Here is a 13,185-nt window from a genome sequence, read left to right as displayed (position 1 = left end):
GTGGGGAGGGGCAGAGAATGAGAGACAGACACAGAATCGGAAGCAGGCTCCAGGCTCTGAGCTGTCAACACAGAGCCCGATGCAGGGCTCAAACCCATGAACCATGAGATCATGACCAAGCTAAGTCAGTCGCTTAACCGACTGAGCCACCCAGGTGCCCCAGACCTTTCTTTTCTTAACCTTCTTTCATCTGCATTGAACTTGAAAGTGTATCCAGGTGAAACACAGGTGCAAAGGTTTGCGTCACCCACACACGACTACTATCCCTCTAGCCACCCCCGTGGTCGGGAAGAGCCCCTTCCCGGTTGCCGCTCACTTGGAAAACTCAGGCTCCTCAGACTTTCTAGGCTTTTCCTGTGTGGTCTGGTATTTCTCATTGGCTCCCCACCAACTGACTTCAGCCGAGGAGCTGTGGACCCCCCGAGAGGGTTAGCCGGACTGCAGTGGCCCTGGCTTCAGCCTGGCACGCAATCAGCCCACACGGACCTCTGCTCCACTCTCTGCAAAGCGCTCAGCCCAACGGTGCCACGTGACTCGTACCAAAGAGAAGAAACGTGTATTTTCAGATGCTCAGTAACCAGTGGTCCTGAAGTTTACCTTGGTCCCCTCCTCCCCCAACAAGTCCCCCCCACCTAGGGATAAAGTTGCTAGCCAGCTTGTGTCTCTGCTGTCTGGAGCATTTTCTTTAATTTTTTTTTAATGTTTATTTTTGAGAGAGAGAGAGAGACCGAGTGTGAGCAGGGGAGGGGCAGAGAGACAGGGAGACACAGAATCTGAAGCAGGCTTCAGGCTCTGAGCTGTCATCACAGAGCCCTATGTGGGGCTCAAATTCATGAGACATCAAATCATGACCTGAACCTACTGAGCCACCCAGGTGCCCCTGGAGCATTTGCTTAAAGCGCTGCTCCTTTGTATACATTCCATCTCAGTACTGAAAATTAAGTAGCCACCAAAAGGCATATGGACTGGAATGGCCAAGGGCTGGGGACACCAAGAGATATAAAGGGTGTTATGAATTCATTTATCCACAGTTCCCCCAAAAAACATTACACAGAGTGGCTGGCCCCTTAAACGCAAAACAGTTGCACCCAGTCGCAAAAGCATGGATGGTCTCCAGGGCCAGGCTCTCCTGCCCTTGGTCTGCTTGATGCTGGTAGCATCCCTCCTACTGAAGGTTCAGGAAAGATGGTTTCTTTTGGCAATTTTTTCTCCTCCTGGCATGTTTGGAAGCTTTCCCTTTATGAGAGGAAGTCTCTACTCAAAACCTTTTGGTCTCTGACCTGGTGGCAAGGAGTCTTGGTGTCCTCTCACTTTGGTCCTGTTTCCAGGCTCATTCCCTGGATTGGGAGCTGAGGACAAGAAACATAAAGCAGGGGGCACCTGGGTGGCTCAGTCGGTTAAGCATCTTGACTTCGGCTCAGGTCATGATCTCACAGTTTGTGGGTTCGAGCCCCGTTTCGGGCTCTGTGCTGACAGCTCAGAGCCTGGAGCCTGCTTCATTTTCTGTATCTCCCTCTCTCTCTTTCTGCCCCTCCCCTGCTCCTGCTGTCTCTCTCTCTGTCTCCCAAAAATAAATTAAAAAAAAGGAAAAGAAAAGAAAAAAAAAACACAGAAAGGGGGCGGGGACCTGGTGTCCTTCATGTTGGCCTGGAAGGCTGTCCTACTTCCTCCAGGAAAAGGCGAATAGGTCGAGTTTGGGAAGGAAATTGTGTGTCAGAGATTATTAATGATAGCAATAAACAGTTCCCCTGTTGGACACTTACCTTTCTTCCAAAGAAGTCAGGATTTCCAGAGGAGGACCACGTGAAAGCAAAGAATACCATTAAAAGATAACCGTGAAAGGCTTGCAACGTGAAGTTACCCTAGCTCGGTGGGGGAGGGGAGGTCATTTGAGCCAAAGAGGTAGAGCAGAGGCAGCCACTGTGGTGTATGCCCACAACTCCAAAGTTCCTTGGGAATCCAACTTGCGCAAGGTCGCTGAACAGTTGGCCTGTGTTGTGTGGGCCATCTGGAACCCCCCAGTGCCTCCCTGTCCAGGCTGATGGGCACTTGCTGGACCTCCCGTGGAGAAGAGCTGTTGGAGGAAGGACAGTTTACCCAAGCATCTGCAGGTGCTGCGGGTCCTGGAAGGCGCTTGGCCGCGTTCAGAGCTGCTCCGTCTCGAGCATCCCATCAGCCCAGCATGTGAGGGCCCCGGGACAAGCCACGTTGATAATTTAGTGGGTGGGAGCCCTGAGTCTACAGAGCAGTCCCAGAATGGGCAAGGGGTCCGTTCCTCCTAATCCCTTTGTTTTCTCCCGCCCCCCCCCCTTGCCCACCTTCTGGGTCCTCCTCTTGGCCCGTATACCCAAACCTAACAAGAAACCCAAATTTTTAATCAGTACCAATGATTGACTTGCATCGGTAGTGGGAGGAGGGGAATCTAGGTGGGCTTGGGTTCCTTTAAAATGTTTTGCGACAGGAACAACTTTAGATTTAGCCTTTTTTACGCTACCAACATATTTAAATTCTGCCCATGTAAAAGTTTTCAAACAAAAGCATCCGCAGAGCCTTCCTTCAGTGGTGTTGGATAGAACCAGGAAAAGCTGTCTTCCCCGCTCCCCCCGCCCCCACCTCAAACTCCCCTTCACTTAAGTCAGTGAGTTTTCCATATAGTTTAGCTGCATCGGCTCTCTGTTCCAAATTTTGGCTTCTGCCTGAAAGCTGAAACTTTGCCTTTCTTTTCTAAATTTGATTACAGATGAATATCTCTGCTTCTAATTATGGTCTTAAGTAGAGAGAAGGTACACTTTCTAGTCTGCAAAAGCTATAGGCTTCTATAATTAACTGTGTTTAAATGTGGTGTTTATATTTGAGTCATTTTTGTTGCTGCCCAAATGTTCAATGACAGACTATTGACATTTGTAAAGTGTCATGCTATATAAATGCATTTGTGGTCTGTAGTAAAAATTACCCTTCTGTAGTGGAAGTTTGACCTTCCAGTAAGACCTCACTGTAAGAACCTTCTTCCTTCATCCAGAAGAAGGCACCGCCTTTGGAGTTAGAGCTGGGATTGTCTTGATTTCACCAATTTTTTAGGTTCAACTTGGAAAAGCGATTTCCTCATCTAGAAACTAGATGCAGTAATGTCTGCCTCGCAGGGTCATCACAAGGTCTGAATAAGATCATGGACAGCAAGTCCACAGCGGGGCATCTAGAACACACGGTTCGCCCTCCTTGAGTGCTAACCATTATTTACACAGAGCTTCTCCAAGCACCTGGTGAATGACTCCATCAAACACAGATGGCCTGGGCCCCTTTCCCAGAGTCTGATTCTGCAGGTTTGGGTGAGGTCCATGAATTTGCATTTCTAAGAAGCTCCCAGGTGATGTCCAAACTGCCTGTCCACAGACCACATTTTAAATAGAAGCGATTTGAAAGATCACCCAGCTCTTCATACACATTCTTGTTATTTTCATGTCCTCAGAAGACTTGCAAGCGCGCGCTGCCGGGTGCTGTATGAGTAATTTACCAAGGCATCTGTAATTGAAAACAGATAGTTAGAGATAAAAGCCATCCACTCTTAAATGGAATAAATCTGCAAGATTATATATGTACATCATAGATCCACAAGAAGGAATGCATTTGGGGCTTGGTGAGTCAGTAATAGTATGCAGGTTGAAAGTTGTTTTTTTTTTTTTTAAGCTCATCTTCTTACATATGCCAAACCTCTAGAATTAGTACCTCTGTCTCAGCCTTTCTTAAAGAAGTAGACTAGGAGAGACAGAAAAACCTGAACAGTGTGTTCGAAATACTCTATTTCAGAAACAAATTATTGAAAACTTGCAAAAGCCAAATATCTAAGGAAAATCCAGAACTCAATTACAATTAAGCCGAATGAGAGCTTCCAGCATTCCGTAAGTTGTATGTTAAGCTGTGATAAAGCCCTAAAAAGAAAATAAAAAGTATTTCAAAGGCAGAGAAAGAAAAAAAAGGAAACTTCCAAAAATATCAATCTCAAGTCTAATTCTGTAGCGAACGTAAATACTGTTTGGGTAGTAGTAGATGATTCTGAAATTAAGATCCATTTACAATTTTAGAAATAATTGTATGATAACACTTAGCTGTCAGTACTTATAAAATGTCTTGTTATTTAGTTGCTATAACATCATTGAAGAATGTTGTAGCCTTGACACATTGGTTAGACTCTTTAAGTGGAAGGTGGGGAAGAAAAGCTTGCACTAATTATACGAGTTATTTCCTGAGTTAATTCCTCAAAAGGATGTACTGCACTTAATGGCAATCTTTTCTACCAGGCTTCACCCGAAGTAATTTATTTGAAAGCCACTCACAGGGATAGGGCTGTGGGGCACCATTTTAATAACTGGATGCATAATTTGTGCTACCACATGCACATATCATTTCACCGAGCACATGATGATGAAGTCAACTTGGACAGAACAGGGTTTCGCTGTGAAAAGAAGATGTGATTCGGGCACGGAGTTCATTGCTCAACTTTCGGCACACTGGCGCCGCTTTATTGACATTTTATCCATGCTAAAATAATGTTGGCTAATAATGGATTGGGTTTCTTCACCGTTGGCACAGCACAGATGTGCTAACTGGGCTCTCGACTTTTTAGTTGATGGACAGAGACCACACAGTGAGAATCTCTTTAGCTGGTAACCGTAGGACACTTGCTTGTCTCGAGCAAGGATGTTGTTTGCAATACCCATGGAATCTACTACCCGTGTTACCTTTCGTTATCTACAGATGAGGCAGGGTTTTTAAGTGTTACACTGCTAAACATAGGGAATCGCTTAAGTGCTACATCAGAATAAAATAAAGAACAGGGTGAGATTAGAAACATGAATGGCCAGCTAGTCGAAACAACACCAGCAATCAGTGTCTATTTCTTTCCCCATCGACTCTTATAACAAAAGGCAATGATCGTGTTTGGCTGCATTTTAATTCCTCTCCTCAACTTTTATGTCCACATGAAATTAATGAGCATTCAGTTCTGCATAAAGGGAAGAGACCAGGGTGGGAAACCGCTTAGCCAGATAGACAAAGCCCATTTGTATTCGAGCTTTGAACCACCTCCTTGAATGCCGATTATGGATATTTCTTCTTGGCGCCCAGTTTATATTTAATTTTGGTTCCAAGTTGATTTAAAAGTGATTGGCCGCAATGGAATGATTTTCAAAGGTGGACAGGAAAGGGTGGAAGGGAAGAAACACAGAATCCACTAATCCAGCAGTCAAATAATTGACCCGTGAGTAATTAGAAGTTGGCCAGGGTTGTGGAAACAAGACTGCCTTCATGGGATGGGAGCCTCGAGTCTCTTTTGTAGTTTTTGGACATGAGGCAAGGAGCCAAACGTTCTGTCTAAACTGTTTGGGAATCGCTTTTAAGTTCGGCACTCTTGGAAAGGTATTATGTGACAACTTGTTGCCTCAGTGCCCGAAAATGACACAATGGCTTCAACGAACTGGAGCCTTAAATCAGAACTCTCTGGGCTAAGAAGTGGTTCTAGATTCGTTTCTGCCTCCACCCATTTGTGTGTCAACACGCTCCCTTTAGGAACATCTGTCAAAGACGAAGGGTGATTTGGAAAGGCTCCCCCACTGCTATTTGTCCTTTTCATCCAACATACCCACCCTCTGGGTTTACGTGAAGGAGCCTATGTATGTAAGTCAGTTATATAATGAGCCAGCGATTGCTTCCTGGCCAAGTCCAATTTCAAGCCGTGGGCTTGCAAAACAAGCCCTGTGCCTGAACTACAGGGTCTCTGTAAAATGTACCTTCCCTAACCCATTGAAGATCTTTTATAGTGGGAAGACATTTGTGTAAGGAGTCACTGTTTGCATCCATGAGGGAAAGCCACCACATCTAATATGGTTCTTATTGAAATGCCACACACCCCTGTTCAGAACTAACCCTTACAGAAAGCATACAGATATTCTAAAGAAAGAAAAAGGGCCTTTCATTCATAGGAGCTTTGAAAAATCACTCCCAACCATTAACCCCATTGTGGAAATTAACAAAGCCTTTGAACATTCCAAAGACCTGAGAGGTTCTCCAGGAAAGAGATCTGTTCAACTCTAACTCAGCCTTTCTCAAATTTCCCCAAACTTTCTGACTATGGGAGACTTTGAGAAGGCTGAGAAGTACTTTCCCTTTTTTCTTCTTCCAGGGCTAAGGAAGGTGTAGAGGTGATTTTCCTGTTTGTTGCGTTTCTCTAGGGAAAACTGCCGAGTGTCAGCCATTTACCTCATGCATTCCCGTTGTACCCCCCAACCCTGCAGCTTTGGAATCCAGCTGGCATTTTATAGGGATCCTCAAACATACTGATAGGATGCTTTTGTATGTAACACATCAGAATTCTAGTATATTAAATTATACAGAGATTAAACAGGTTATTTTTGTTTTTAGAAGGGCACATTTTCTTCCCATGGGAAGACATACATAGAATGTCAAATTATAACCACGAGTTTCCTTGTTGAACATGAAATTAAGGCAGGGAGAGTGGATTGCATGTTCCGAATAGCCCCGTCAGCCTCCAGTTGCTGTGAACTTCGCCTCCACTGAAGGGCAGATATGTCCCAGTAATTGGACACGGTTACTCCAAAAACAATACGGAAGATATTTTCCCCCTCTCTATCTGGCTCTCAAATTCTCTCTCCTATTTTATTATTTTTTCCACAAAAATAATAGATGCACATAATTTTTTAAGTATTCTAAAAGAAAATCTGTCTCTTTCCTCCATCTTCTAACTTTTTACCTTCTAGGTTCTAGCTCTATAGAAGTCTTTTTTTTTTTTTTAAGTAGGCTATATGACTAGCATGGGGCTTGAACTCATGACCCCGAGGTCAAGAATTGCATGTTCTACCAGTGGAACTAGCCAGATTCCCGCCCACCCCCCGCCATAGAAATCTTTTGGATGTCTCTTTGGGCAGGCAAATCTATGCAATGTGTCTATCAGTGATATGCCTCCTTCTTCCTGTGCTAGTTTTATATATTCTCTATTAACAGCTCTTTATTATTTTTGATGAGGATTCTGTTTTTCTTTTTTGTTTTTGTTTTTCTTTTTGTTTTGTTTTGTTTTTGAGAGACAGTGTGAGCAGGGGAGGGTCACAGAGAGAGGGAGACACAATCTGAAGCAGGTTCCAGGCTCTGAGCTAGCTGTCAGTACAGAGCCCGATGTGGGGCTTGAACCCACGAACCGTGAGATCATGACCTGAGCTGAAGCCAGAAGCCAGACACTTAACCGACTGAACCACCCAGGCACCCCCTTTTTCTTCTTTTATTTCTCTTCATATTTTATATCCCTCAGGATTACCTCACAGGAAACAAATAATTCTAGCTATTTCAAGCAGGCAAAGAGTTCAAGTAGGGAATTAGCTTAGAAAATCATTGGAAGAGCTAGAAGAAGGAAATCTATCCCGGAGTTCCAGGCATGACTCCCTGAATTGGTTAAGATTAGTGGGCAGGGCTTTGTAGTGAAGCATAATTTACATAAAATACAGTTCACTTTTTAATATGTGTGATTTAATGAGTTTTGACACAAAATGGTTCTATCATCCCTAACTTCTACAGTGCTCCTTCCTTCCCTCACAGCCCCTGGCAACCACTGATCTGTCTCTGTTTCTGTTGCCTTTCCTAGAACGTCATAAATCGAATCATACCACGCATAATCTTTTGTGTTTGACTTCTTTCATTTAGCTTAAAGGCTCTTGAAATTAATTCAGGCAGTTGCATTTATTAGTAGTTCAATAGTTTTTAGTACTGGGTAGTATTTGGTTGTATGCATGTATCAGAGCTAGTCTCCCCATTCACTAGTTGATGGACAGCTGAGTTGTTAGCAGTTTTCAATGATTATGAATAAAGCTGCTGTGAACATTCCTATGAAGTTTCTTGTGTGAACCTATGTCTTCACTTCTCATGTAAATATCTAGGAGAGGGATTGTTGAGTGACTCGGCAAGGACTACCAAACTACCATTTGGCATTCCCATAAGCAGTGTAAGAGGGTTTCAGTTTCTCCACGTCTTCAACACTTGATTCTGTCAGTCTTCTGGGTAGAATCTTAGCCCGGTTTTCCTGATACTCAAATGCTCACCCCTTCCAGATGTGCTGTTACAAGGCCACCCCTGTGCCTAGTTCCCTCTGGTAGAACATGATACTTGTTTGGGTCTATGAATTGTCAGTGTCCGGGAGGAAGACGGGCTCCCGTATTGAGCTGGATCTGCTGACGGATAGGAAAAGATGGTTACTCGTGGTCTTGACGTGACCGTCACTGGATTCTAAACAACATACAAAACAGTGGTTTCTGGTTCTCTCTCAGGCTTTTTGATCATTCCATGGAAGGATTTAAAAACTGGGAGTTCATGACCATTCATTGCTGGGGAGAACGAGCCACGGGTGACTGGATCCTCGAAGTGTACGATACTCCCTCCCAGCTGAGGAACTTCAAGACCCCAGGTGAGAACTCCCTTTTCTACAGCTCGGGTTACTGTGCAGAGCAACGCGATGGAACGTGTTTCGGGTTCTATGTATGTACTCCAGTTCTCAGCGTTACCATTTGAGAAGTAATACTTGAAGGATTATTAGAACTGAAGGGTAAACATTTAGATATCAGTATAGGATAAAAGGTGGCAGCTGCTGATATGTTTCAGAACATAGGACCCACATCTCTAACCAGCTTCATAAGCAAGCCAGCCTTGTCCACCTGCAGCGAGTTAGATTGCACGGTCATAAGCTTCCTTAGTTGGCTTTTTCTCTGAGTTTATTCTACTGTTAATTTTCAGTGCTCACAAGACATTGAACTTGGCCATTGAACCAGCTAAACTGGTTACCAGTAAAGAAAATGAATGGCCCTTGGGAGCCTAAGAGCTAAGGAATACTTCCCAGATTAAGTAAAACGTGGAAATTACAATGTTAACAGTAGGCACATGGCCTATCTCCTCCTCATGCTAATGTAGGAAGCTTTTGTTTGTAACATAAAGTAAAGGAAATGACAAAGGTGGCATGGGGCGGGAGATGGAACAGTTTTTCACAGCAGCCTGTGCAGCCCGTGATGGAGCCCTACATACTACTTGGCTCAGTAGCAGGTGATCTGTTGGACAAGCACCACAGCCTCCCACCCAGCTGTGGACACAACTTGAACCCCCTAACCAATTCATGCTTCTCAGTCCTCTCCCCAAACAGTGCATCTGTAGAAGATGCAGGCCTGGGGGCATTTCAGGACTGTCATCCAGTTCTGGCCCTCCCCTGATCACAGAATAAATGAACCCAGACATTCTGTAATTAACTGGAAGGGTGTGTACTATTTAGATGCTGTGGGCTGCATAGGGCAGAGGATGCACACAGCAGGACACAGGAATGAAGCTGAGAAAGTTACCCTTTCAGAGACTTCCCGTTTGGGCCATACATTTGGCAATCTCTTGTCCCTAATTCTGTGATGTGGTCTCTCTGTGTGGCTACAGCAGACCCACATTCAGGGAAGTTAAAACTAGAAGGGTGCCGGGGTCGCAGTGAATCAGGATAAAAGACTGGTTAAATGGTACCCAGATTCAGCTCCCCCGCAGCACACACCATGAATACAATGGTTGCCAAACTTTTATCGACAAATCAAATGTCTGTCAACAAGGCAGGATAGAAAACATAGAGATACACTAAACCCTAGTTTCTAGACACTTTCATTGGTTCATAATCTGCTTAACTCCCAGGAACTTCCTCTCCTTGACCCTTCTGTTCCAGGGCATGGTCATTGCTCATTTAATAGAGATACATTGGGGCATGGCACTCAGGGGCAATGGCAGCACGGGGACACAGGTGCAGTACCCGTCCCCGGTTGATCTATCAGCAGGTGCCACATCAGGGCTCTTAGATCTCAAGAGGTCCCAAGAAAATAATCACTGTCCAAATGTGGCAGCTGTGTACAAAACTGGGGGTGGGTTACAGACCAAGGGACAGACATCAGGGGTACATTATCTGCCGAGAATATAAGACAGTTATGAAACTAAATAAAAGATACTCTGCTCTTTATTATCACCAGGCACCAGCAGTTCTAAAGAATGTCAGTGATAAAATGCTCCCCCCAACAAGAGCGGACTACCCCTGGGGGCACACTCATGGTAGACTAGGTATTGACATGCAAGGGTCAGGGGCCATGACTGTAAATCTCTCTGCCCTCCAGAAGTCAGTGTCTCTTCCAGATTTTATTATAATCATCTGTGTTAAAAGCTCTCGGCAGTAACCCAGATAATCTGGAGTTGTCTCTTCCACAGCCCTGGCTTCTCCTTCACCATTTAAATGTTCACATGTAATCCTCGTCACCTCTAGTCATTTTACAGATGTTTTTTATGCCAGAAGAGAGATGCCCTCATGCTCTTACTGGCCTGGGGTCTGGAGGCCTTCATAGATGCACAGTCATTGGATGTCATTCCTTCAACCAACCTTTGAGTGTAGGATTCCTTACAAAGTTGAAAAGCGACTTCTACTTTTCTCTGCCTCTTTGTGTGTGTGTGTGTGTGTGTGTGTGTGTGTATGTGTGTGTGTGTGTTTCTATCGTGTATAGTCCTATGGAAGGTTTCTCTCTCTAATGAACGAGGTATTTCTGTAATAAGCTAATAGAAATTCCATTGGATCACTTCTCGGCCTTTTGGCTAAGATCAAGTGTAGTATATGTTCTTACCAGAAATTCCGTTGGAGATGTAGAATTTTTCTAGTCCACTTCAATGGTATAATCTTTCCCAAATGTAGAGGTTCCTGATTCTGAGTTTGCATTTCTTTATTGTTTCTTCCCATTTGTGTATTACTAAAATAAATATTAAGGACTTTTTAATGGATACAGTTGACACCCAATGTTACATTAGTTTCAGGTGCACACATGGTGACTCAACGATGTGATGCTGTGCTCACAGCAGCGTGACTGGCATCTGTCACCACACAAGGCCATGGACCAGATTCCCTGCACCTTTTATCCCCGTGACATTCATCCCGTAACTGCAAGCCTGTACCTCCCACCGCCCTTCACTGATTTTTCTCATCCTTCCATCCCTATCCCCTCTGGCAACAAGTTTGTTTTCTGTATGTATGAGTGAGATCATAAGGTGATTGCCTTTCTCTGTTTTACTTATCTCACTCAGGATAATCCCTTCTGGGTCAATCCATGTTGTCACAAATGGCAAGATCTCATTCTTTTTTATGGCTGGGTAATACTCTGTGTGTGTGTGTGTGTGTGTGTGTGTGTGTCTGTGTGTCTGTGTACACAAATATGTGTGTGTGCATATATATACATATATATGTATGTGTGTGTATATACATATAGCAATTCTGACAGGTGTGAGGTGATATTTCATTGTGCTTTTGATTGGCATTTCCCTGATGAGTAGTGATGCTGAGCATCTTTTCATATGTCTGTTGGCCAAATCTGCATCTTTGGAAAAATATCTATCCATGTTTTCTGCCCATTTTTTCATCACATTGTTGTTGGGGGTTTTGTTTTGTTTTTGCTGTCGAGTTGTATACGTTCTTTATACGTTTTGGATATTAACCCCTTATCAGATATGCCTTTGAAAAGATCTTCTCCCATTCACTAGGCTGCCTTTTTCTTTTACTGACAGTTTCCTTCACTCTCCAGATGCTTTTTATTTTGGGGTAGTCCCAGTAGTGTATTTTTGCTGTTGTTTTCTTTTTTCTAAAGAGCAATATTCAAGAAATTACTGCCTCTGCTTTCTTTTAGGAGTCTTATGGTTTTAGGTCTCACATGTAGGTCTTTAATCCATTCTGAGTTGATTTTTCTGCATGGTGTAAGAAAGTGGTCCAGTTTCATTATTTTGCTTGTAGCTGTCCAGTTTTCCCAGGACCTTTTATTGAAGAGACTGGCTTTTCTCTATTGTGTACTCTTGCCAATTAACTGACTATATATATAAGTGTGGGTGTGTTTTTGGGTTCTCTATTCTGTTCCATTGATCTCTGAGTACACTTTTGTGCCATACTATTTTGATTACCATGGCTTAGTAGTATATTTTGAAATCTGGGATCGTGATACTCTAGCTTTGTTCTTCATTCTCAAGATTGCTTTGGCTATTCAGGGTCTTCTGTAGTTTCATACAAATTTTAGTATTATTTGTTCTAGTTGTGTGCAAAATGCTCTTGATATTTTGATAGGGATGGCAGTGACTCTGTAGATTGCTTTAGGTAGTATGGATGTGTTAAAAATGTTAATTCTTCCAATCCATGAGCATGGAATCTTTTGCCATTTATTCGGTCATCTTCATCATGTTTTATAGTTTTTTTTTTTATAGAAACACATTTCTTTCATCAATGTTTTATAGTTTATTAAATATTTTTTAATGTTTATATTTAGTAGACAGAGACAGTGGGGGAGGGGCAGAGAGAAAGGGAGACACAGAATCTGAGGCAGGCTCCAGACTTTAAGCATTCACACATAGCCCGACGTGGGGCTCGAACCCACGAAGCGCGGAATCATGACCCGGGCTGAAGTGAGACACTCAACTGGCCGAGCACCCAGGCGCCCCAGTGTTTTATAGTTTTTAGACCCCAAGTCTTTCACCTCGTTGGCTAAGTTCATTCCTAGGTGTTCTATTCATTTTGGTGTAATTGTAAATGGGATTGTTTTCTAAATTTCTCTCTCTGCCATTTCGTTATTATTGTATAGAAATGCAATATATTTTTAAATATTAACTTTGTATCCTACAACATTAATGAATTCATTTATTCTAATAGTTTTTTTGGTGGAGTCTTACAGGTTTTCTTTATATAATATTATGTTGGGGCACCTGAGTGGCTCAGTCGGCTCAGGTCATGATCTCGCACTACGTGGGTTTTAGCCCCGCCTCAGGCTCTGTGCTGAAAGCTTAGAGCCTGGAACCTGTTTCAGATTCTGTGTCACCTCTCTCTCTCTGCCCCTCCCTATTCATGCTCTGTCTCTCTCTGTCTCAAAAATAAATAAAACATCAAAAAATTATTATAATATTATGTTATCTGTAAATAGTGACAGTTTTACTTCTTCTTAATAATTTGGATGCCTTTTCATCAGAATTGGCAAGGAAGAAGTCAAACTTTCCCTTTTTGCAGATGACATGATACTCTACATGGAAAACCCAATCGACTCCACCAGAAACCTTCTGGAACTGATCAATGAATTCAGTAAAGTCGCAGGGTACAAAATCAATGTA

General features: G+C 43.3%; 1 protein-coding gene and 1 pseudogene across 3 annotated transcripts in view; both read left to right on the top strand.

Moving 5' to 3' along the window:
* PCSK5 (proprotein convertase subtilisin/kexin type 5) overlaps nucleotides 1-13,185 on the top strand; it is a 461,176-nt gene that overhangs the window by 267,340 nt on the left and 180,651 nt on the right. For all 3 annotated transcript variants that reach the window (XM_029920456.1, XM_029920455.1, XM_029920454.1), the window contains exon 13: nucleotides 8,325-8,461. In XM_029920456.1, the coding sequence (XP_029776316.1) occupies nucleotides 8,325-8,461 (137 nt within the window). The remainder of the gene's footprint in view (nucleotides 1-8,324; nucleotides 8,462-13,185) is intronic.
* LOC115277199 lies at nucleotides 10,628-10,773 on the top strand (annotated as a pseudogene).

The sequence above is a fragment of the Suricata suricatta genome, chromosome 13, assembly GCF_006229205.1.
Source record: "Suricata suricatta isolate VVHF042 chromosome 13, meerkat_22Aug2017_6uvM2_HiC, whole genome shotgun sequence".
Lineage (NCBI taxonomy): Eukaryota > Metazoa > Chordata > Mammalia > Carnivora > Herpestidae > Suricata > Suricata suricatta.
The sequence above is the reverse complement of the archived record's forward strand: the minus strand, read 5'-3'. Positions and strand labels throughout refer to the sequence as shown.